The sequence below is a fragment of the Lepidochelys olivacea genome, assembly GCF_965140295.1.
Source record: "Lepidochelys olivacea isolate rLepOli2 genome assembly, chromosome: 8".
Classification (NCBI taxonomy): Eukaryota; Metazoa; Chordata; order Testudines; family Cheloniidae; genus Lepidochelys; species Lepidochelys olivacea.
Genome location: NC_140418.1, coordinates 4,785,922 through 4,812,741, shown reverse-complemented (window position 1 = coordinate 4,812,741; position 26,820 = coordinate 4,785,922). Strand labels below are relative to the sequence as shown.

General features: G+C 41.8%; 1 protein-coding gene across 2 annotated transcripts in view; it reads left to right on the top strand.

Moving 5' to 3' along the window:
* Window positions 1–26,820, top strand: part of GALNT10 (polypeptide N-acetylgalactosaminyltransferase 10) — a 130,940-nt gene that overhangs the window by 77,368 nt on the left and 26,752 nt on the right. For both annotated transcript variants that reach the window (XM_084636506.1, XM_084636507.1), the window contains exon 5: window positions 25,464–25,649. In XM_084636506.1, coding sequence (XP_084492632.1) covers window positions 25,464–25,649 — 186 coding nt within the window. The remainder of the gene's footprint in view (window positions 1–25,463; window positions 25,650–26,820) is intronic.

Sequence of the window (26,820 nt, the reverse complement as noted above, 5' to 3'; positions counted from 1 at the left end):
CCGTCAGATGTAGAATTTGCATGCTTTCTGATTACTTCATCATAGTGCTGTTGACTAGTAAATGAGTATATTTGTCCTAATAGACTATGGGGGGAGAAGTTGTTAAGGTGCAGGTCAATTTGAAACATAGCTTGTTTTCTGCTAGTCCTCATGACCTTTTTTTTTAAAGTTGATTGGGGCACTGGATGGTTTAGTGCAGTCAGTAAAAGTGGAGGAGCCACTTGCCTCTAGATCACCAGTTTGAATCTGACTCCAGCTGCAAAGAGACCACAAGTCATGATCCATCGGCTGTTTGGTCTGGGTGAATTGAATTGATGGTCTCCGTGTATGTGCTCGTACTCAGGCATCCCTGTTGCATGAATCGCCCTCAGGATTGCATCTGTGCTCTTGTGAGGTCCAAGTTCAAAAGTGGAATGCGAGTGGTGGTTGCACCGCCACCTCACTCGTGCAGGTGGGATCTTGTCTTTCCAGGCCAGAGTCAGCACATCTGGAGAGGGCAACAGGTGAGTAGTTTGTCCTGCTGCTGCCTCTTACACTGGTTTTGTGGTTAAATGGGACTTCAGTTTTGAGTGCCGTCATGACAGAATCTTTCATGAGTTTAAGAACTTTAAACTAATGAGCTTAGTCCCCACTGTGTGTGGTGATTTTGGTACCTGTTGTGCATGTAGGCAAAAACCATATGTCCTCTTTTTCCAGTGAGTGGCTTCTTTATGGACATTTTTTATCTTGGATCAGAAAACTGAATGGTACCTTCCCCATGCTTGTCCAGACTTGAACCTCAGGCCCAGCCAAGCGCCACTTGGCACAAGACCGAAGGCAGCAGAAGGGCAGTGCAAACTATGACCTTCTCCATTCCCTCAAATCCTGGGATGGGCCAGGGGCTGAATTAGCCTCCAGTTCCAGTGTCAGCAGCCTCACTGCAACACCAGAGAAGGCGAAGAGACGATTCTGTAGTGAGGTTGTGCAGCCTAGTCTGACCACATCTCTCTCTCATGCTGATTCTCTCAACCATCGTACATAGCTGGTGTGGTGGAGCCTTCTACAACTGCGGGACAATCTTCTTGTGCTGGCAGTCAAATTCTACTGTTCCGTTAGTTGCTCTCCTTGTTCACGTTGGATTATAAGCAAAGCCTCTTCCAGCTAGAGACTAGATTTGAATAGCAGCAAAATGCCATTTACAGGGAAGAAACTTCAGAGAGTTAGTATGTTGAAACATCTTGGAAGATTACACCTAGTCAAACAATACGCTTGTGGCCATATGTGCCCACTTACTCAGATCCCGGAGAGTGCTTGACCCCTGCTCTGTCCCACTCCACCCTTTCCTCCAAGCTCCATCCTCTGCCCCACCTCTTCCTGCCTCATTCCGCCCCCTGCCCTGCACCCCTCCTCCCCCAGCATGTCCTGCACGCTGCTGAACAGCTGATCTGCGGTGGGTGGGAGGCACTGGGAGGGAGGATAGGAGCTGATCGACAGGGTCCCCAGCGGGTGGGAGGCACTACAGGGAAGGAGGAGGCACTGATCCGCAGGTCTGCTGGTGGGTGCTGAGCACCCGCTATATTTTTTTTTTCCTGTGGGTGCTCCAGCACCTATGCTTGTGGCAGTCCATACTTCTCATTGCCACAGTCATCTTGGATCAGAAGTAGTCAGTCATCAAGTCGGTCATCAAAAGGAAAGTCAACTTATGAAAGCAAAATGTTACAATAATTGCCAGCATTTAAATTTTTCTGTCTGAAATGAAACAGCATTGGATTTGTCAGCCCTTTCTTTGATGAAAAAGATGGTGGGGTTTTTTTCCTTTCACCTTTTATGCCATTAGAAATTTTTACATTATTCAATTCGTTGAATCTTTGTCTGCCACAAGGCTGTAATGTAATTGCTGAACATAATTTAAAGAGCTGGATCACTGAGTAAGCAGTCTTTAAAAAAAAATACTATGTGCAGAAAAAAAGATATATTTATGTAACAGAGGTGGTTCAGAACGACCTCTGATAATCCTACTTACTGTACCATGTAGCTCCATAGAAGTGAAATTAGTAGCTGCTGCTTAGTGTTGAAATAATGTTGTACATCAGTCACTTATTTTGATACTCAATCATCTGGATATTCACTGACAGCCCATTCTTACCTATTTTTAATACTGCTTTTGTGTAAATGGCTGGGTGTTTTAAATAAGGTATTATCCCTTGTTAAGACACAACAGTCATAGCTTCACTAAAAAGTCATGCAGAGACATATCTTTAAAGCTTTTACATGTTGTTAAAAACACCACATTAATGCAGTGAAAGTTGGTCGAGGATTCAAAACACTGGAATCTCCAAAAGTTAAGGCTCCTCTGGAAAAGTTTACTGTCATGTTGCCAATTTTGCCATTTTATTGGGTTCATTAATTATTGTATTTCGTTGAGATTTAACTTCTACAAATACCTTGTTAGATGTAACTCTTGTGATGACATAATTGTTCTAACCACTACTTGACCTCAACTGAATGCCATTTCGACTTGTTCAGCCTAATATTGCAATGAGACACTTGATACGAGCCTCATGTTGATTACAGTATATAAAGCCCTACTTGTTCTGGGACCCAGTTATCCAAGAGACGTGCCTGGAGAGCAAGTTTTTTGTTTTGTTTGAAGAATCTTATCAATTGGTAAGTACAGCAAATTGGAAATCAGGACATCTAGGTTCTATTCCTTTGGGACAGCTAGGTCTCTGCTTGAGCATCCCATTATCCTTGCACCTTCAGGAAGCTGGAACCAAATACATTCCCCTCTCTGTTTCCAAAAAGTATGCTATTTCCTTTGGGCTCTTTCAGTATAGCTGGATACAGCAGAGTACTTCTTATATGTTTCTCTTTACCTCCAAAAATTTTGTTCACTCTGCAAATTGAGCTGTCCTGGGAATATTTATTGTCCTAGTATTCTGATTTTTCCTTCCATTTCCACCCCACCTCTTCCAGGTTTTATTTGACCAATAAAGTGTGTAGTGAGGATTATAGCTGTTCTTTAACAGAGGCGCTAGTGTTAGTAAACTAGCTTAACTCCCTCTCTGAGAGGCATCTTTTTTAAAAAAAAAAAAAAAGAGTGGTGCGAGCTGAGGACCCTTCACCCCTCATAAATAGCAGTTTGTCAGGGTTTCCTCCCCACTCTGAACTCTAGGGTACAGATGTGGGGACCTGCATGAAAGACCCCCCTAAACTTATTTCTACCAGCTTAGGTAAAACTTCCCCAAGGCACAAACTTTTTGCCCTTGGGGGATACACTGCCACCACCAAGTGATTTTAACAAAGGATCATGTACAGCATCGATCAAAAAGGCTAACAATATTTTCAGCACTATTCGGAAAAGGAAAAAATAAGGCAGAAAATATAATGCCACTAAATAAATCCATGATGTGTCCACACCTTGAATACCGTGTCCAGTTCTGGTCACCCTATCTCAAAAGGATATAGTGGAACTGGAAAAGGTTCAGAGAAGGGCAGCAAATATGATCCAGGGTATGAAACAGCTTCCATATGAGGAGAGAGGGGAAAGATTAGAGTTGTTCATCTTGGAAAAGAGATGACTGATGGTGTTGTGATGAAGCTCTATAAAATAATGAGTAGTGGGAAAAGGTGCTTAGAGAAATGTTGTTTACCCTTTCACACAACACAAAAATAAGAGGTTACCCAATGAAATTAATAGGCAGCAGGTATAATACAAGGAAGGGAAAGTACTTTTTCACACAATGCACAGTTAACTTGTGGAACTTATTACATGGGAAGTTGTAATGGCCAAAAGTATAACGGGCTTCAAAAAAGAACTGGATAAGTTCCTAGAGGATAGGTCCATCAATGGCTATTGGCTATTAGCTATGATGATTAGGGACACAACCTCATGCTTGGGACAGCCCTAAACCTCTATCAGAAACCGGGAGTGGAAGATGGATGGATTGCGCCACAAATGCCCTTTTCTGTACACGCCTTCTGAAGCTCTGGTATGTGGCACTGTTGGAGATAGGATACTGGGGAAGATGGACCATGGTCCGAATCAGTACGGCAGCTCTAATCTTATGTAAGTAACATGGCTTTTATGTTTTTATTGCGGTAAAATTTGTAAATCCCAAATTGAAGTTAACTTGTAGCCCAATTTAGATGCTCATTTTGTTTTGCAAAGGCTGTCTAATCGGTTTATTCTCCCTCCCTTTCACCTCTGAGCTCTGCTTTATAGATCTGATTTATTTTAGGGTACTGTTATATAGGAAATAAACTGAGCTCTGGATCCATAATCAAATTTAACTACATAACCTCATTTTAGAGCCACTAAATTAAGTACTATTGATTCTTTGAGTGCTTGCATATGTCCATTAAACTGTAGGTGTATGTTCATCACACACACCAGTGACGGAGTTTTCCCGAGCAGTACCCATGGGGTTGCCCGGCCCACTTCCAGGCTCTGAAATGAGGGTATAAAGGGCACAGTCCACTGCTCCTTCAGTTCCTTCTTGCTGTTGGTGGGTGGAGCGTTAGTATTCCCTGTGAACAAGCAAACCTCATACATTGGATGCTTTCCTGTTTCTGTGGAACAAATAGCTCCTCTGTGCATACCTATGAGTATCCCAGGGTGATTGTCAAGCTCAAGCAAGATCAGGGTAGAATGATCCTTCTAGCTCTAGCCAGGCCAAGACAGAGATAGTGTTCACATCTCCACAAGCTGTAACCAGTCATCAGAGACCTCTACAGAACCATGATGGGTGCTTCACTCAGATCTGCAAATGCTGCATCTTACAGCCTGGTTCATCAGTGGTTGAATGTAGAGGAAGCACATTGCTTGCTGGCAGTCCAGAATGTGCTCTTTGATAGCAGAAAGCTGTCCACATGAGCTGCTTACTTGAGTAAATGGAAGCCTTTTTCCATCTGAGCAGCATCCTCTAACGTACCCCTGACTCAGATGATGACTCAATCAGCTCTGGACTGCCTTTCGCACCTTAATGAATCAGGTATGGACTTCAGGTCCATTAGGATGCCTCTGGTCGCCATCTTGATATTTTACCCTTGCATAGACGGTGTCATAAATACAAAGGGAAGGGTAAACACCTTTAAATCTCTCCTGGCCAGAGGAAAAACCCTTTCACCCATAAAGGGTTAAGAAGCTAAGATAACCTCGCTGGCACCTGACCAAAATGACCAATGAGGAGACAAGATACTTTCAAAACTGAAGGGGGAGAACAAAGGGTCCTGTCTGTGTGATGCTTTTGCCGGGACCAGAGCAGGAGTGCAGGTCAGAACTCCTGTAAAGAGTTAGTAAGCAATCTAGTTAGATATGCAATAGATTCTGTTTTGTTTAAATGGCTGATAAAATAAGCTGTGCTGAATGGAATGTATGTTCCTGTTTTTTTGTCTTTTTGTAACTTAAGGTTTTGCCAAGAGGGATTCGTTATGTTTTGAATCTGATTACGCTGTAAGCATTTACCATCCTGATTTTACAGAGGTTTTTCTTTTACTTTTTCTTTAATTAAAATTCTTTAAAGAACCTGATTGCTTTTTCATTGTTCTTAAGAGCCAAGGGTTTGGGTCTGTGTTCACCTATGCAAATTGGTGAGGATTTTTATCAAGCCTTCCCCAGGAAAGGGGGTGTAGGGCTTGGGGGGATATTTTGGGGGGGGAGATGTTTCCAAGTGGGCATTTCCCCTGTTGTTTTTGTTAGACATTTTGGTGGTGGCAACATAAGGTCCAGGGTCAAAAGGTAAAAGTTTGTACCTTGGGGAAGTTTTAACCTAAGCTGGTAAGAATAAGCTTAGGGGGTCTTTCATGCAGGTCCCCACATCTGTACCCTAGAGTTCAGAGTGGGGAAGGAACCTTGACATGGTGGCAGAGCAGTGGGATCATTCTGAGATCAATTTGAGATTTTTTTGAACCAGAAGCACAGATTTTAAAAGGACACCCCCCCCCCCCCTTTGGGCTGCTTGGAAACAGGTTTTAAGCTGAAAGCAGTTAGGGTTTTTTTTTCTCTGCCTGGGGGCCAGAGCAGAGACACAAGGGATTTGTCTTTTTTGAGCTGGAGTTTTCTCTACCTGAAGGCAGGGTAGTTAACCTCCTGCAAGGAAATTCACACATTTTTCACAGACCTGAAGAGGTTGGTGGGTTTTTTTTGTTTTTGGTTTTTTTAAGCTAAGAGCAGCTAGAGGGTTTTTCTGTCTATTTGCCTGGAGACAAAGGATTTTTCTGTAGGCTGAAAATACTATCAGAGAACATAGGTATCAGGTTACAGCACGACCTATTTTATCAGCCATTTAAACAAAACAGGTTTCAGAGTAACAGCCGTGTTAGTCTGTATTCGCAAAAAGAAAAGGAGGACTTGTGGCACCTTAGAGACTAACCAATTTATTAGAGCATAAGCTTTCGTGAGCTACAGCTCACTTCCTCAGATGAGCTGTAGCTCACGAAAGCTTATGCTCTAATAAATTGGTTAGTCTCTAAGGTGCCACAAGTCCTCCTTTTCTTTAAACAAAACAGAATCTAATGCGTACCTTACTAGATTGCTCACTAACTCTTTACAGGAGTTCTGACCTGCATTCCTGCTCTGATCCCGGCAAAAGCATCACACAGACAGAGAGAACCCTTTGTCTCCCCCCCTCCAGCTTTGAAAGTATCTTGTCTCCTCATTGGTCATTTTGGTCAGGTGCCAGTGAGGTTACTTTAGCTTCTTAACCCTTTACAGGTGAAAGGGTTTTTCCTCTGGCCAGGAGGGATTTAAAGGTGTTTACCCTTCCCTTTATATTTATGACGGTAAGACTGTTTTCATTTACCCAATCATGACCAGGTTCCTGAAAGGTCTTGATAGGCTGTTTCCACCTGTCAGAGGATTTGAATCTGGTGTTGTCTGCACTTATGGACCCTCCTTGTGAGCTTTTGCAATCGTACTAATTTTACACCTGACTGCACAGGTAACTGCCTTAGTGGCTGTCACCTCTGCCAGGAGGATGTGAGGGCTGAATGCATCAGTCACTGATCCACCGTACGGTTTTCTGCAGAGACAAGGTCCCTCTCAAATGTGGTGTCTGGTTTTTCCACCTGAATCAGTCTATCTACCTACCAGTTCTCTTCTTGAAACCACATATACATAAGGATGAGCAGAGGCACCATAACCTGGATATTCGTCAAGCATTGGTGTTTTACCTAGATAGGGCAGAGTCTTTTATGGTATCTTCATCTCTTGTGCAGAATGTATGAGGGGCCATCTAATTAGAAATCGGAGGCTTTGGAAGTGGGTCACTAGCTGTAATACAGCGTGTTATGCTGCCAGAGGAGTAACTCCTCCAGACAAACTCTCAGCGCACGCAACTAGAGTTCATTTCACCTCAGCTGCATTTGTGGCACACGTCATAATGATGGACACCTGGGGAGCAGCAATGTGGTCTTTCGTTCATACGTTTATCAGGCTTTATGCACTGTCCACTGCATCACAGGAGGATGCTAATGTAGGAGAGGTGATCCTACAGTCCCTCTTCTGATGAGCCTCTGTGCCTCACCACCTCAGATAACAGCTTGGGGATTCACCTGCAGTGTAATGGACCTATGCAAGCACTAGAAGAAAAAACAATTGCTCACCTTCACGTAACTGTTCAAGATGTGTTACATATGTCCATTACACAATCCACCCTCCTTTCCCAATGCATTACAGTCAGCCATCAGTTTCGGTGCAAAGGAACTGAAGGAGGGGCGGGGAGATTCTGCTCTTTAGGCCCTCAATTTGGAACACAAGGAGCTTGGCAGTGGGTGGAGCCACCCCATACAGGTACCACCTGGGAAAACTCTCCAGCACCGGTGCACAAGATGCAAGAACACCAACCGTGTAATGGACATATGCAACACATCTCGAGCAACAATTACAAGGAGGTAACTTTTTCATTCTTATATTAACTTTCTAAATCTTGAAAGTATTGATATTGTGGTATTTCCATTCTCAGATGTATGCGTCTTGATAAAAGGACATTCAGCTGAAAACTGCAATGTTCAGTATTTCATAACTAGCTGGAAAACATGAAAAATATTCTGTTTATGCATTTGGAAGGGGGCAGGTATATAGAGCCCCCAAATAGCTTTGTTTCATAGCAAGCCTGTTGCAAAACAAGTTCTACACAATTCATTTTTCAGTTCTCGCAACTAATTATTGTAAAATCAAAAGTTACTCACAGCTGGAAGAATGATTGGGAAAGGGGGACTCTGGGGGTTGATGGAAAGGATCCAGCTTATTACAAGCAAACTGTGTTTGAGCTAATTACTGTGCAGTTGGAAAGATGTCCAGCTAACGAAACAAGATTCTGAAGCAGATTTTCCACCCCTGTTTCAGTTTATGAAGTGGATCCCAACTACATTGTTTGCTACTGTGAACACCATGATATATGTAGCTTGCATTAGCAATGGACTGTGGCAAAAATCCCCCACCCCACCCACTTTGAAGCAAGAGTCTTCATCTGCTAGGAGTGAAATATCTAGATAACTGTCAGCTGCACTACAAATCAGCATTTTAATGCTTTACAGCTGTTTCTCTGCATAAGTTAATTAGAAATGTGATTTGAGCACTGTCATCCCTCGTTATGTGTGATGTGTCTATTATTGATAGTTTTCTTTTTTAACAGGCATTATAGGCAGCATCAGTAAAGCAAGAATTCTTATACAGGGACTTGAATAACAGAAGTTCAGTCTGTGTGTTAAATTTCTGTGCCGTTAACAGAGGCATAGGACACACTGGCCAACTCTTCTGTTAAAAAGGAGACAGTACTGCTTTCATATATAGCCTCTGAAATTCTTGATTTGTCCTTCAGGAGAAACTCAGTCCTCCTGTACATCAGAGAGAGATTATAGTAAAGAAATGAAGCTAGTAATTATTGAAATGAGATTTGATGTGGAATCTGACAGGACTGAGCTACACCCAACCTAGGGTCTGATTCTGAAAAACTCTCTATTAAGGACAGTGTTTAGGTGTTTTCCTGAGTCAGGGCCCTAAGAAAGTTACCAGGCTCTTTGGTGGGGTAGTTGCATGTTCATGGCTCAAGCCTTAAAGGCAGTGGCTCTATCCACATGCTGCAGATACGCATGCATGCTTTCCTTGTCTGGGATTCTCTGTCCAGGGAAAAACTCCAGCTGAGCGCTGGTTCTGATTGGCTGTGAGGTGGAGAGTAACACTGGGTGACATACACACAAACTCTTGTTGTGAGGATTTGAAGCAGTGCTAAGGGAAATTGTTTTAGTTAGAACTCATGCAGAACACTGGGAGTGGAGCTATCCACAGTCTAAGCTTGGCTGCTTATCCATTATTGTTCAGGTACAAAACCCTGGTTTATTGTGAGTAAAAAAGGCTACGACTCTCCTAAATCACTCATTTCTCCAAACAAGGAATTAAGTCAGGACAGTTCACATACTTCCAACAAGAATAGTGTTTAGCAAGTTATGCTTAGGAAGATGTCACTGTAAAATAGGACCCTTCTTATACACATAATGGATTTTAACTAACTATTCCCAGAAGTTGAACAGGTGTTACCAAGATAGCACTGCCTGCACCTTCTTTCAGTGCCTCCGATTATTTAGTTGTATTGTATTTGTATTTTTCTAAAACCAAGTTGCTAAAACTTGCATTTTTATTAGTGAAAGCTGAGAGCGTCACACTAAACATAAACTTATTGCCAGTCAAATGAAATGAAATGCAGCTGCTGACAAATGAGCATGAATCGGATTGCTTGCCTATCTGACAGCTGGTTTTAGGACGGAGCTGCACTTCATAAATTTACTTAATTCTGTACTTCTTCACCCTGGAGGTCATAATTCTTATTCTGGATAGATCAGATTTAGGCTGCAACAAGTTCCTGAGTACTGGGAACAAAAATAGGGAGCCATCAAAAAGTTTACTCATAGCTGGAGCTGGATGGGAAACAGTTTTACCATCCCATGAGAATTTTTTGAGATTTTGAATAATTTTCCTATCCTGAACTTGGACAAAAAGTCAACTTCAAATTTTCACTAATCAAAAATCTGAATTCTTGAGTCAAGTTAATCAAAACATTTTGTTCTTTATTTCTACCTTTTATTTTTCTTTTTGTAACTAGATTAGCTTAAATTTCAAAATGAAGTCATTTTGAAACAAAGTTTTCACTTAAAAAATTTCAAAGCTTCCTGTTTTGACAGTGTTTTGTAACTTCAGAAAGTTTCAAAATGGGAAATTCATCAAAACCAACCCTTTCCTAGATACAAACTGACCAGCAAGTTTAGGCTTGAAATTACACAAAGGTTTAGACAAAGGAGTCAAGTTCTGGAACAGCCTTCCAGGTGGGGTAAAAAACCTAACTTGTTTTAAGACTGAGTTTGATAAATTTGTGACAGGGATGGCATGATGAGGTTACATACAATGGCATATGGCCCATCTGCATCTGTTATATTAGGAAATATCTCCAATGGCTCAAGATTGGACACTAGATAGGGAGGGCTCTGAGTTACTAGAGAGAGTTCTTTCCCAGGTGTCTGGCTGATGGGTCTCATGCACATGCTCCAAGTCTAACTAATCGCCATATAGGGGATCAGGAAGGAATTTTCCCTCAAGGTCAGATTGGCAGAGATCCTGGGGAGTTTTTTTTTGTTTCGTTGGTTTTTTGCCTTCCTCTGCAGCTGGGGGCATGGGTCACCTGGTGGTTTGAAATAGAGTGAACTGTGGATTCTATGTAACTTTAAAGACTTTAAATCATGATTTGAAGATTTCAGTACCTTAGCCAGAGGTTATGGGCCTACTTCAGAAGTAAGTGGATCAGGTTCTGTGGCCTGTGATGTTCAGGAGGTCAGACTAGATGAACATATATGATGCTCCCTTCTGACATTAAAGTCCGAGTCTACGAACAGTTTTTGATGTTTTCCAGTGAAAATTTATTTTTGTCAAAACACCTGACCCAGCTCTACTTGGAGTTTCTATAGTCCAATTCGTAATTGGCTTCAGGACCACTGTTGCTTATTTCAAAAATGCAATGAATGTGATGCTAATGTGTCTCCCATGGACCACAGTGGATCAACAGGCTGGAGAGCGCAAGCCAGAGCAGCGGGGAGGGTTTAAATCACAGGAATAAGCAAAATTTAGCTATCCATCCTACTTCCTGGATTCTCTCTCTTACCTTCTCCCTTAGCCTCCCACCCATACATGATGCAATCAAAACAAGTATGGCAGTTGACTGGTCAATTTTAATGTCCTTTAAGTTTGGGCGTTCAGTTCCGATATCAGCACAGCTGTTAACAGCCCTAAATTTATACTTTAGGATTTAGTAGATTTACTAAATGGAGACCTGTCTTGGCAGATGTCCATGATTTCGTAAGTACTCTTGTACTAGTTCTGTCTTTCCATTTTCCAAACATTAATCAGGAACTGCTTAAAAGGAAAAAAATCTCCTCTAAGAGCATTGTCAAGTGCTTCTAGAAGCTACAAAATCATGCGTTTGGCCTTGTGGTGTTTGCAGTCACATCTCAAATGTTTGACAGTTTTTTTTTCTCACACCAGATTGGTTGTCTTTCCATTTGCCAACTTTTTTCCTACACTGACATATGGAGCACAAGCCCACATGGCTTTGCTTTGTTTACTTATCATTTGTGGGTATTAATTCTGTTAGCACAATTAGAGGCACAGGGATTATTAGATTTTGCTCTCCCGAATCTCAGGCTCTGGTGCAACTGTAGAGCAAAACCATTGCTGGTGCCCAGTGACTTTCTCGTATCTTGTAGGTTTCATTCCTCTTTAACTACACTCCTTGGTCACTTAAAAATTCAAAATAAAGCATTTAGAGTCCAGAGTACATTCTGCACCAGCCCACAACAGCTTTAAGATAGGTTAAAATTTGAAATTAAACTTCATCAGACTTGTCTTACAGTTAGAGGAAAAAAAGAAAAAAAAAAAAAAAAAGTCAGGTCCCCTAGGTGAGGGTCTGAATGAATTTCTTCCTTTCACTAACATTTGCACCGTGTCTGAGATTTTCCATTTCTGTATTATCCTCTTGTATATTGCACTTTTTTTGTACAAGATCAAAAATTCTTTTGGGTAAGGTGTTAATTTTTAACCAATAGGGATGGTAAGAGCAAACAGTTAAATCTGTAAGAATTGTTTTGCAGCAAACATCTGCATCATTGGGGTTTTGAATCCCAAAGAGCTCTGACATTTAAGAGCCACATTTTCTTCACGCTTTCCATCTGTTTATTAGTCTGAGGGTGAAGGACTGAATGCTTCAGCCACTTAGATTTTTTTTCCAGTCGTGGACTTTATATTTACATGTCTTAAACTTCAGTGTGTCCAAGTACAGTACATTGCTGTTACAGTGGTGAGTTAAAATCAACACAGCTTGCAAAGTTCCAGTTTGTACTGCTTCATACAGCTCTGCCACAGCACCTCATTCCTTACTTGCACCCTGTGCCCCTGGTGTATTCCTGGGCCTGTCTACTAAACATGTGACTTCTGCAACATGGACAGATATGTCGAAGTCTTGCATAATAACAGGTTTCAGAGTAGCAGCCATGTTAGTCTGTATCTGCAAAAAGAAAAGGAGGACTTGTGGCACCTTAGAGACTAACAAATTTATTTGAGCATAAGCTTTCGTGAGCTACAGCTCGCTTCATCGGATGTATTCAGTGGAAAATACAGTGAGGAGATTTATATATACAGAGAACATGAAACAATGGGTTTTACCATACACACTGTAACAAGAGTGATCAGGTAAGGTGAGCTATTACCAGCAGGAGAGCAGGGGGGGAAATACCTGTTGTAGCGAGGTGTCAAGGTGGGCCATTTCCAGCAGTTGACAAATCTGGTGGCTGAACTTTGTGACTTGGTCCTCACCCATAACTGTTTCACATTTGGGGACAATGTATACCTTCAAATCAGCGGCCCTGCTATGGCTACCTGCATGGCCCCACAGTATGCCAACATTTTTATGACTGACGTAGAACAACGCTTCCTCAGCTCTTGTCACCTAATGCCCCTACTCTACTTGCGCTACATTGATGACCCATGGAAAAGAAGCCCTTGAGGAATTCCACCATGATTTCAACGATTTCCATCCCACCATCAACCTCAGCCTGGACCAGTCCACGCAAGAGATCCACTTCCTGGACACTACAGTGCTAATAATCGATGGTCACATAAACACCACCCTATACCGGAAATCTGCTGACCGCTATGCTTACCTACATGCCTCCAGCTTTCATCCAGACCACACCACACGATCCATTGTCTACAGCCAAGCTCTATGATACAACCGCATTTGCTCCAAACCCTCAGACAGAGACAAACACCTACAAGATCTCTATCAAGCATTCTTACAACTACGATACCCACCTGCTGAAGTGAAGAAACAAACTGACAGAGCCAGAAGAATACCCAGAAGTCACCTACTACAGGACAGGCCCAACAAAGATAATAACAGAACACTACTAGCCATCACCTTCAGCCCCCAACTAAAACCTCTCCAGCGCATCATCAAGGATCTACAACCTATCCTGAAAGACGACCCATCACTCTCACAGATCTTGGGAGACAGGCCAGTCCTTGCTTACATATAGCCCCCCAACCTGAAGCAAATACTCACCAGCAACCACACATCACACAACAAAACCACTAACCCAGGAAGCTATCCTTGCAACAAAGCCTGTTGCCAACTGTGTCCACCTATCTATTCAGGGGACACCATCATAGGGCCTAATCACATCAGCCACACTATCAGAGGCTCGTTCACCTGCACATCTACCAATGTGATATATGCCATCATGTGCCAGTAATGCCCCTCTGCCATGTACATTGGTCAAACTGGACACTCTCTACGTAAAAGAATAAATGGACACAAATCAGACGTCAAGAATTATAACATTCAAAAAGCAGTCGGAGAACACTTCAATCTCTTTGGTCACTCGATTACAGACCTAAAAGTGGCAATTCTTCAACAAAAAAACTTCAAAAACAGATTCCAATGAGAGACTGCTGAATTGGAGTTCATTTGCAAACTGGATACAATTAAGTTAGGCTTGAATAAAAACAGGGTCATTATTTATAAAGGATGGGTCATTACACAAAGTAAAACTATTTCCCCATGTTTATTCCCCACTCCACCCCCCACTGTTCCTCAGATGTTCTTGTCAACCGCTGGAAATAGCCCACCTTGATTATCACTACAAAAGGTTCTCCTCCCCCCGCTCTCCTGCTGGTAATAGCTCACCTTAAGTGATCACTCTCTTGTTACAGTGTGTATGGTAACACTCATTGTTTCATTTTCTCTATGTATATAAATCTCCCCACTGTATTTTCCAGTGAATGCATCCGATAAAGTGAGCTGTAGCTCACAAAAGCTTATGCTCAAATAAATTTGTTAGTCTCTAAGGTGCCACAAGTCCTCCTTTTCTTTCTGCATATTTTGAAGTGTTTCCCACACACTTGATGCTGTCTCGACTTCATTTTAACAAGTGCAGAAATTGGTTGCTGATGCAGAGGAAGGGTGGGTGACCTTTTCAGATCTGGTCTAGCTTGATTATCTTTGCCCTTGTAACCCAATAGAGGAAGGTGTTGAGGCTTTTGACTATCAGCCAGCACTGGGTTTAGTGTACGTGTTGCATCTGTCAGTTCCTGGTCCTCATAAGTGTTGATAAGATCGGCATGAAGGCATGTCTTGGTATTTTTGATGCACTAAAATTAAGCTTTGTGTTCAAGATGTTTAGCTGTTGGAAGGGTTGTATGATTGAATGGGAGCTTGTGTTTCCCCTAATTAGACAACTGGCTGATCAAGAACAGCTATTTGAAACAGCTTGAGGGATTGTAGCACATAAACACTAAGTTGAGGGCTCCAGGTGAAGCAAATGGTGCCTTTCCTGTCTATTGTCACTGCTGTAGGAATCCTGAACTAAATATTTAATAGCCTGTATGCTGTACTCTGCAATTGAAGCATAAAACCCTGTGCTGTTAGCCTGAAAACGGTATGTTTTTATGGCAACAGAAAACTCTCTGCAATATGTTAAAAGCAATCAACAAGGAAATGAGACTGCAAGCCATCTAAAATCACTTCTTTAGAATAAGTGTAGTCCGAGGAAGAGGAGAAACTTTGTGTGCTTTATCTTGGTGCATACTTAATAAAAATGGGAAATAAACTCTCAAACTACTAAGAATCTGTTTTGTGAACTTAGTTTTCAGATAAGTTGGTATGTAACAGGGCGGAATGCATGGTGTTACTGCATATTGAGTAAAGAGCAAAGACCTCTGTCAACGATGTACTGAACTTGTGTAAACCCCTCCTCAGCACACAGGTGACTCAAGCAGGCTCCCTCTGAAAGAAAGGAGAAAACATCCTTCTTCCTTTACTAACAGGACTTTTCACTGTGAGACTGAGATGGCAGCAGGGTAAGGTGTTATGCTAAGGGGGAGACATGGTTATGTCATGCAGGTGGGAATATTTTGAACTGCAAGCTTTGTGCCTGTCTAATAGACTTTCCCTGTGTAGGTGCATTTATATACTCGGTCAGGGGTCAGCAACCTTCAGCACGCGGCCCATCAGGGTAATCCGCTGTCGGGCTGCGAGACATTTTGTTTACACTGACCATCCGCAAGCACAGCCCCCCGCAGCTCCCAGTGGCTGCAGTTCGCTGTTCCCGGTTACTGTGGGGCAGGAGAAGGTGCTGGATCATTAACCCATGGCAGCCCCTGCTGCGCCGGGGTCACCTCCTGCCTGCAGGCAGGTTCCTTGAGACAATCCAGTGAGTGATGGGAAGGGAGGAGGAGGAGCAGCGAGCGATGGGTGGTGGGGCCTGGGCGGAGTGGGGAGACAAGCAGAGCAGGGGCGAGGCCTGGGGAAGAGGCCGGATGGGAGTGGGGCCTTAGGAGAAGAGGTGGAGTGAGGCCTCGAGGGTCCGGTTACCAGCAATTAGAAAAGTGGCAACCCTAGCCAGCACTCCCAATTTCCTGCCACGAATTAGCGGTGTGTCGTCTAGGAATGCAAATCCTGTGGAGGACTGGGTTTTTCATAAATGCATTTTTTGTAGTGCAATCCCTTTCATAGAGCAACAGTAATTTCCCTTTTCGGGGCCTTTCTGGTTTTCAAACAGATTTGGCATGGAAGGTTAAAAGAAAATGGGGAAAATAGGAAAGGCCATGATTAGGTTAATGGTGTAGCTGCTACTATTGAAAGTGTTGGGTGGTTATTAAATCAATTTATTATCCTCCCACCAACTGAACAGAGGATGGAAAACATTGAAATAAAATTAAACCTAGTGTAAGTGCTGCCTGTTTGGATAAAAGCACATTTTCCTGTTTAAAAGGATTACTCATCTTTCCCAAAACAGGGTAGAGGAGTTAATTTCAATGATGAAGTGCTTTCCATCGCAGGGAGCCATGACTCGCAGAGGTGATTGATTCAGGAAAGAATGTAATTCATTCTTAAAACGTTATATAGCATGTTAGGACTAAATATCTAAGTAAAAGATGAATGAAGTCGTTTTTAATCTTAAACAAGAGTGTGGGGGGGAGGAGAGGGAAGAAATGATGGGGATGGGTGTAATTTGAAAACAAATGTAAGGCAAACAGTTACCTTAGGGGTTTGGGCACTTGGAAGGTGGCCAAGATAACCTCTGGAAAAAATACAGCTGAACTTGCTTTCTGTACCAGTTGCTTAAAAGGGAATTTGCAAAAAGAAAAGGAGTACTTGTGGCACCTTAGAGACTAACCAATTTATTTGAGCATGCGCTTTTGTGAGCTACAGCTCACTTCATCGGATGCATACCGTGGAAACTGCAGAAGACATTATATACACACAGAGACCATGAAACAATACCTCCTCCCACCCCACTGTCCTGCTGGTAATAGCTTATGTAAAGTGATCATCAAGTTGGGTCATTTCCAGCACAAATCCAGGTTTTCTCACCCTCCTCCCCCCCACACACACAAACTCACTCTCCTGCTGGTAATAGCCCATCCAAAGTGACCACTCTCTTCACAATGTATATGATAATCAAGGTGGGCCATTTCCAGCACAAATCCAGGTTCTCTCACTCCCTCACCCCCCTCCAAAAACCCCACACACAAACTCTCTCTCCTGCTGGTAATAGCTTATCCAAAGTGACCACTTTCCCTACAATCCAGAGAACCTGGATTTGTGCTGGAAATGGCCCACCTTGATTATCATACACATTGTGAAGAGAGTGGTCACTTTGCATGGGCTATTACCAGCAGGAGAGTGAGTTTGTGTGGGGTGGGGCGGAGGGTGAGAGAACCTGGATTTGTGCTGGAAATGACCCAACTTGATGATCACTTTACATAAGCTATTACCAGCAGGACAGCGGGGTGGGAGGAGGTATTGTTCATGGTGTCTGTGTGTATATAATGTCTTCTGCAGTTTCCACGGTATGCATCCGATGAAGTGAGCTGTAGCTCACGAAAGCGCATGCTCAAATAAATTGGTTAGTCTCTAAGGTGCCACAAGTACTCCTTTTCTTTTTGCGAAGACAGACTAACACGGCTGTTACTCTGAAACCTGTCATTAAAAGGGAATTATATCTCTGATAAACTGTAGTGGAAGTTTTAACCACAAATTGGGAACCTTTTCTGTTCTGTTACCTCAGTTGTGTCCTTGATGCTCTTCATCTGTATGGGGAAGCAGTTTTCTGAATTTTCAAATTGTAAGGGATGGCTCTCTCTCCTTACAGTGCTTATGACCCCACTGCTCCCCCTTATCCTTGTCCAAATTGCATCTAAAATTCCATCTCACCAGGAGGCAGGAGACTGGCTGCTGTTCACTGTAAGAGTGATGCGACTTTATATTGCCAAAATTCTATTGTCAAAGAAATATTTTGGGATTTAGTTATTAGCTTGGATATTCATGGTGGGTTTCAATTGGTTTAAGAGGGTGGACCATTCTCTGTGCATGTGTGTGCAAGCACATACTACAATTATGCAATCCATGCTTTATATTGTGTGAACCTTGAAGGTCAAATTTGATGGGAACTAAAATTGATTTTTAAACTAAGATCTCTTATTTTTCAATGTCAAAAGGAAAAATGACTTATTCCCATTCCCACACAAGATTTCAGACCAGATCTGACTCGAGATCAAGATTCTTGTAAAGTCAGTCCCGTGTTTCCTGTCAGATGGAACAGATGTGCAGTGCAAAGGAATTTCAGTGTTGCACATGTGCTTCAACTTTGTCCCAACCAAAATGCCTCTAGAAGGCTCTGTCTTGATCCTTTCAGCTTTGTGTCTCCCCCTCTCAGAGGATGTTTTCCTGACCAGACTTCAAGTGTCTATGGCACCTTCTAAGTGCGCTGCTTGTTGGGTTTTTTTTAAAATTAATAGGTTGAGCACAAATGAATAAATTCATCACCTTTCAATGGTGCAAGCCGTTAGTGATTTCACTTTAATGGCCAACAGCTTGAGCAATGGCAAATTATTCAGAGCACCTAACTCTCTTTCAAAGGACAAAAACAGCAAGTTGTGGTGATTTCTTGTCTATGGCAGTCTTAGAATTCCAAATATTCAGGAATCACTGCAGTTGTAGCAAAAGCTTATCTGGCTTTGCCTCCCCCTTCTCCACTGGGAGTCTTGTTAACTGTCCTCTGAGATTTCATTCGGTTTTAAGTCTCCTCTGAAAGAGCCTGCTGTCTTCCCAGTCAGTGCTGACTGTAGAGAACTGCCTACTGAGTCACCAGCTCCGCTTTCTAAAGTACCTACCTCTTCCTTGAAATATCCTAAGCACTTGCTAGGCCTGACACTAGTTTAAGAGGACTTAAAATAATTGCAGCCTCAGGTGGTGTGACTTCAGGTCACCCTAAAAATAGGGTGTGCATGTTCTGTTTGGTGGGAGGGAGGCATGTGTAAACGTACCTCAGGCAGGCAGCTGGCTAAATTTACTGTCGCTGCTAAGTATGTGTTCATGCTATTTATTATTATTGGTCTCCAGCAATCAGTGTGTAGTGGGATGAGGTATAAAGAGCGGGCTAGGCATTTTCTAGTACTATGAGCTGTGTTATTACAGTGGTTTGCTCCTGTCTGTAAAGTTGATTTAACCTGATCTGCATGAGTTAAAGAGAATAAAGTCTTTTTGTAGCCCCAAAGCAGTCCTTGTGTGGATTGAATATCTTTCCTGACTTAAATTGTATCTGGCAGAATTGTATTTAAACCCACAACATAAGGCTAAGGATTGTTGGCTCTCTTCCAGCTGCTTTTATAGGAAACAACTTGTTCTGAAAACCCAGTCACACTACAATAAGCTGTAAAATCAATTGGTGGATTTCCACAGGTGTCAATGAGGGCATAACTTGGCCTGGATGGTGTTGATGCATGAAATGGAAAGAATCCAGATCAATGGTCAAAGTGTAGAGAGAGTTTGAGCAATTACTGGTTTAAAAAAATGTGTTTTTACTGGCAGACTGAGCACATTTTATATCTGTTATAAAATTGAGATCCAATGAATCTGAAACCTATAATGCCATTTGTAAGTGTCACTTTTTAGGACAGAAATAATTCAAATTGCCATGGATTCTAGTATGCTTTGTTTTTTTAAAAAAAGCAATAAAAACAGTAATCCCAAAACTTAACTACTTTTCTCTGCACTCCATGTATGTTAAGTTCATGTAATCTTTTCTGAAGAGTGGTGGCATTTCTGAGCAATGAAATTCTCCCTTCTCCTTATAGCTATGGGCCACTTGACTAAGGAAGGAAATAGTAGCCTACATGTAAACTCAGCAATCTTTTTATTCTGGAAAGACTTTTCAGTATTGCAAGCAGTCAGCAACTTCATGTTACTTGGAAGCAGTTCTTATGCTTAGATACTTTGTACACAGGGAAGAGAAGGGATGAGTCCACAAAAATTTGAGCCAGGAGAAGACCTTTTAATCAGACAGCATTTTATTTGTGATAGTTTAAAGCAATGATTTTATCAGAGCTTCTCCTCCTCCTTAGTATAGATCTTTATTTACAACTCAAAATAAAGAAAGCAAAAGATTTTAAGTAGTTCTGACTAGTAATGTTAATATATTAATTGTGTATCAAATTTATTAGTCTGTCATCAAGCTACCAATTTAGTTTTTAATCTTTGTACAATCTTATCATTTATACAGCTAAATTACATTGCACATAACATGCTGTCACTGGAATTCATCCAGTTTACCATTCATTAAATTGCCCTTGTAATAAAAATCACTCCATGTCAAGGTGCATTAAGAAGTTGGTTTTTTTAAAGCCCCGTATTTGTAGCAACTTGTGTGGTTATCTAACTTGTTTGTTTGAGGTTTTCTTTTAAAAACAAATATAAAGTATTGTCATCATTTTGGTAGAAGATGGATGTCTCATTCTAAATTTTGGTGTCTGAGCAGCATGTGGTCCAACAATCAGAGCAAAGGAGAGCACGCCCAGGCTGTCTTTCCTTTTTCCCTTCTCTATTTTTGCCCTCTTTGCCTTTAGAAAAACACACTTTTTATTGCAGGGTAGCTCATGAGTGTTGTCATTAACCTGACACTTTTTTGGTAGGGGAAACCGCATCCATAGGCATAGTAGAACCTTGCTAGTTTGCACGTCAATAAACCACAGTCCTACACTTGCAATAAAACGTTATGCTGATGTGTGACATTTCCTGTGGTGGCTGGAGATGGGGCAGCTGTGACACATCACTTTGCCTTGGGAAGGGGAGCGTACTGCATCTTCGACCTCAACAATACTGCATGTGCTATTGTGCAGCACTGTCTTTCAGTGCCTCTGTCATCCATTAATGCGGTTTAGGGAGGTTCGTAGCAGCTCAGGGCAACTGCACCTGTATTCCCTCTCTCTGGTCCACCAAGGGCACCCGCTCTGACTTCCAGCTCCCCAGTTGCCATCTTTCTTGGGAAGGTGTCTCACTTCCACTTGTCTGGGGTATTTCCAAGCTGTACAGTTCCCTGCCTATACTGTGAATTCTCCAGGAAGTCAGATTGGCTAAGCAGGCCTGTTAGTCTTCCTCCTCGGAGGCTATAAACAGCATAGTTGCCCACAGTTACACTTATTCTTAAGGTGAAAGCATTACAAAGAAAACATTAAAAACAATAAAAGAACCTATACACAAGCTAAAAAGCTTACCAGAGATCACCCCAACTCCAGCAAGAGTTCTGGCAGGTGATCAGTCCTTCCAATCCCACCAAGGGGTTTTTCTGAGATCAGAAGTTCATAACAGCTGTTAGCACAGAACAAGCATCCCCATGAATCTGTGAATTGCTCCTTTACACAGTCTGGATTACTGATATTGTCCTCAAGTAACAGGTGATCAGCAGACAAAGGTCCCCGCCTCAGAGGAGCTGAGTTCTTGCATAAATGGACAGGGTGTTTGCATACACCTCCCCCTAGAAATTTCTTGGGAAACTTAACTTCAAACGCTCATTCTTGTCTGGTTACATGGTTCAAGAGTCCTTTGAAGCTCATAATGCCTCTCCTTCCCCCCTCCTGAGACGTTACATATAATCCTTCAATAATACATAAACGTTTTGCATTTTTAATACAATAAACTCCTAAGACACTTAAACTTCATTTAATATGGTTTGTCCAGGAAATTACCATTTCTGTCACATCTAGTTTACAGTGCTTTGCCTGAGAAAAGGCAGGTCAGGTTCTGGTACCAACAGTTAAGCAGTTATGACCAACTTTGCAGTAATGAGTAGCTTTAAAGATGTATAACAGATGAAGAGAGAACCTTCCCGAGTTGTAGGTTTCCGAGGGACTATTACAACCAGTGAAGAAAAGCACCTTTGTAATGATCTGATAGCTCGAAGCTACTGTTCTTTTTGTTTTGTTTTTTCACTATTATTCGATGGTTGGGAATAAGACGCTATTATCCTCCCAACATGAGACTGAGAATATAAAACACAACTGGAAGGTGTTTCAAAAATTGTCTCCTGCAAGCCAGCCTTTCTTATGAATGCAGCCAAACAGCAGGACACTGTGGTGTTCTTCAAAGCCCACTTATGTCTGTCTGTCTCATTCAGATAATGCTACCCATAGGGTCACCTATTGGATTGCATCCTCGTTGCATTTAGAAAAAAAAGATTAATTTCACTGCTTAAATTATTTGACAAAGAAGGAGTAAAGAGCTAGAGGCTCTTCACCCTCCATTTAGTTTTCAGGGTAAAGAACTTGACCCTTTGATGTTACAGTGAGGGTGTGGTATGGGAATTTAGATGGATTAGAACAGCTGGTGTCTTCTGGAAATTTGGCTACTCATATGTCCTTTCTCTCTCTTATCCTAGTAGAGTAACTTCACAAACTGTTCTTAATTCTTAACAGATAATTAGCAGCAGCTAATAAATGAACAATCTCTCTTTGACATCATGGTTACTATAGAAACAACCGTCACATTTCATATGGAGAAATGTGCCAATGCTATGTTCTTAAATTGTTCTGTGGTTGCTATAATTCCTAGTTCAGCTCCGCCAAAGTCAGTGCTAGACTGACTGCCTTTAAGGGATCCATCTGTCAGCATTGTAGGTGACATGGTGTGGAAATGCTGGAAGCTGGTCTCCACTAGTGTGTCAGCAAGTGCCACAACTGGTGAAGCTGCATTGATTTGTAGAACTGTAAGACATGAAGAAAATGCTAGTACGTACAAGGCATTGGAATGCAAGTGGGAAATAAACAGCAGGCACAAATTCTTTTAAGTATCAAAGTTGTTTATTGTATTCACCTGTGCCTCAGCATAAACAATGAGATGCTGTATAATTACCTCTGAACATTTAAGATTCTATGAAATTTCAGCAGTTTTTCAAGACCTGCTAATGTTTTGTGGAGGAAACTGATTTAGATGCAGTAATTACCATAGGGCCTGATTATGAAAACACTGCAGTCCTGTGAGGTCAATATTGGGAGGATCAGGTGCGTAGCTCCTGCTTTTCTCTTCCTTTCTTTTATTACTGTGTAACTCAGTATCAGATGTTTTGATAATTACCTTACTCTGATTTTAGATTACTGGAACCAAGGTACAATTTATATCTTGAACTTGGCTTTGGGTAACTCTTTTGGACAGAGTGGGGAATTTTTTCTTTCCAATTATGGCACAGAATGATACCGCTGCACTAAATGAGTGATGGTTGTGGTTTTTTACTATTTTTTTAATTACCAGTCACTGCCTACACAATGCTGCATGGGGAATGAGTGTTAATATCTTGTCTGGTCTCCCAGAGAGTCGCTTTTTTGAAAGATTTATCCATTCAATTAGAGAAAATTGATTCCTGGTTGCTGCAGAGGATCTGTTCAAAAGTGACTTGAAAAGGGTGAGGGAAAGGTATTAGTTTTAGCTAGATAGCAATAATCAGTAAAGGTTTTACTAAGCAGACCAACCTGTTCTTAATTTTTTAAATTATTTTAATTGCTCCAGCTATACAGATATCAGACACCCACCAAAATGAGTTTGGTCTTATTAAAGCTGTTGGAGATTTAAAATCGGACTCTGAAGAAAGAAAAATGTCAAGTTTGCACAAGGAATACTCTAAAAATATTTAAAGGGAATTCAAGAGCAGATTTTGGCTAGTTGAGAGTGACTGCAGCTGCTGGCAGCATCAAAGGTGAGATGCAAAGTATATTGTAACTCCCAAGATTATCTCCACCTTTGACCCCTGTGCCCCCAAAATAAAATCCAAGATACACAAAGGGAATAAATTTGCTTCTGGGCACCAAATGGTAAACAGAATAACTAGATTAAGATTGGGGTGGATCGGGGGCGGGGGAGGGATCCTTGGCTAGCTGAGCTGATTCATCTGTGTAGGAACTTGTTGTGACATTCCCCAGGATACAAACTGGACTGTTGGACAACTGTGTCCCCTCGACTCTCCAGTTGGGGTGCCTTCTATACTGCTGCTCTGTGAGAACTACCACTCCTGCTCCGTTTACATACACTCTCTAGCATGCAAACTCATTCCCAGTTGAATTATATGAATGATTTCAGCCAGCCACTCCTGAATTATATTGCAGAATGACACAAATTCCTTGTCCCAGACTTGTCCCTAAAAATGTGCCCCGCTCTTTCCTTCAAGCTACAAGCTCATAGAAAGTCCATCATTTCGTTAATAGAAATGATATACACAAACCCTGTTATTGCAAATGGAGGTTCCAGACACTTCAGGCAAAATGTACACCTGTTTAGATGAGACAATAAACAAGTTTATTAACTACAGATAGATTTTAAGTGATTACACCAAATGAGGCATAAAAGTCAGAATTGGTTACAAAGAAATAAAAGGTAAAATGCAAACTAATACCTAACTTAACAAGCTGAACTTAAAACAAAGTTTTTTCTCGCGACACGATCACAGCAATCTGGCTGGGTTCTTCAGCCAGGATCCCTTCCCCAGCTCAGTGATGCTCCTTTTGTCTTTCAAACATTGTTAATGCCGTGAGTAGAGGTGAGGGGGGAGAGGTGATTTTGTGTCCTCTGTTCTCCCTTCTTATAGCATTTCTCTTTGAGAATCCTCTCCAGCTGGTGTTCAGGCGACCGCAAGTTTGTTTGCCAAGATGTAAATTTCTCACTCACACCCCTCTTTCCTGCCAAAGAATGGTCACTTAACCCGGTAATAGTCCACTTGATTATATTGACACCTGGCTCAGGTACTGGCTAACCTTTTGTTTCTGAAGAACTGATTTGGGCTGCTTTTCTAAGCTTTGAGCATGTCTCAGCAATGTCATACAGCAGAGTCTTATAACTTTACGTACAATGTTGCTACATGCATTTTACCAGGATGATGATGATCAGTAGACTGAGTTTTCAAATGATATATCAGAAGGCACATTTTGTACAAAATGAATCCTAGCTTTGTGAAAGTCATGAACATAGGGGTAGTGTGTCACAATTGTGTGGCCCCATCGCTGTAGCATCTGAATTGCAAACAGGTATTCAGTAATGATCTCTGTACCTTCCCAGCTTGTAGAATCAACTTGACGAGGATTTTTTTTGCTTGTTTACATTTATGTGAGAGTGGATGTGCTTTGTCTGCTTGAAGAAATTCAGGAAAAACTAATTCAGTAAGTGTTGTATACAATTCTGAAAGTGCTCTTTCTGTGCTTTTGTGGCATAGTGAGTTACTTAATCCAGATTCAGTTCCTGGAAAAGCTTGGTCTCCTACTCTCATGAGCAACCCTGCTGTTGGTCAATAGTTCCATTGTTATCCCAAGGTTCTGTTAATTAGCTTTTGCTCTGTTGTGTGTTCTCTTGTCCCCCAGCTTCTTTCTAGTCTTAAGCTCCTCCATCCATTTGTTGTCCTCTTTGAGTTCATGGAAACTTCAGAGGTCCAGATCCATGAGCAAACTTTGAACCCACAGTTTAAAGATTACTCATACTACTTCCATCTTGCCTGGACACTCTGTCCTATTAGTGCATTAGTTAAAGGCTGTTCAATACCATGTTCAAAAGACCGCTAACAGCTAAGGAAGGAGCTACATCTTAAGGAGTGATTGTTACCTTCTTTAACTTTCCTCTTTTACCCAGAACATCTGAAGAAACGTTTGGAAGACTACATGGCCCAGTTCCCAAATGTCCGAATCCTGCGCACCAAGAAGAGAGAAGGGCTAATAAGAACTCGAATGCTGGGAGCCTCTGTGGCAATAGGAGATGTTATCACATTCTTGGATTCTCACTGCGAGGCCAATGTGAACTGGCTGCCACCTCTGCTAGGTAAGGAGGTTGTTTGAAGTGTTGCTCAAAACTGATCTTCAGGCTGGTAAAAAGCTGGTGACAGATGTCGGCATATGGTTTATTGTATGTCCAGGCTGCTGTCTTCTCATTCAGAAATGTCCAAAGGAGAAAATAAATGACTATCTGGAAAACTGACTTTCTAAAGAAAATCCTGGGAGAGCTGTCAGCGACCTGTAGTCTTCAGTACAATGCATTTCTCTATGCGAGAGTCATAAAACCCACAATTTCCCCCAAAACAGTTTTTTTTTAATTAAAAGCAGAGATCATGTTCTGTTACCCCCCACTAAGAGAACTCTTGCATAATTTATAGTTTGCTGGAAGAGCAAACCATTCATGTAGTCATTCAGCAGCTCGTAAAGAGAAATTAGTTGAAGGACATAAAGCTAAGCTTGTAGTTTTTAAATAGCTCTTGACTGTTTCTGTGGAAATATATTTAATCTGCAAATGTGGAAAATCATATTTTATGGATAATGTGAATTGCTGCTATGTACACCTAGAATGTGTGTGATCCTTTACAAAGTGGTCTTTAAAATAGTCTTTAACAGGATTGCAGTTTCATAAGGTGAATTCTTTCGCATGTATCTTATTAAATGGACAATGTTCTCTTTTTCAAGGGAACTGGCTTTTTTCCTGTGCATCTTAATTCTGACCTGCAGCACCCCACTCCCCTACTGATCTAATTCTGGACCTACCTTTCAGTGAGACTCTACTTGTGCCGAACTGCAAGTTAGTTCCATTTGCAATGCCCAAATGGAAAGGAGGATGAGACCACTCAACCTGGGTTTTTTGCATGTGACCAGTGCCAGGATTTGGACTCTGGACACTTGTAGGACCAGAAAGACTGTGCTTACTAAACCAGCCACATGACTTATAGCGCGCATCTGGGAGCATCCAGTTTACTTAAGGTTGCAATGCAGTTTTATATAGCATCTTTAATCCTAAAGAGTATCAGGCTGCTCTACAAGCCTATTTCAAGTGACATATGTGCCATGGGAATGCAGCCAACTCTGGGGTGAAACATGGCATCTGTCTAGCAACTAATGACAGTAACACCAAGAGGTGAAAAACATGTAGTCGCAAACTGAAATGAAAAATTGTCGTCTGGGTTCTCATATAGCAATGCTGTTACTTTCACGGCCCGTCAATTTGT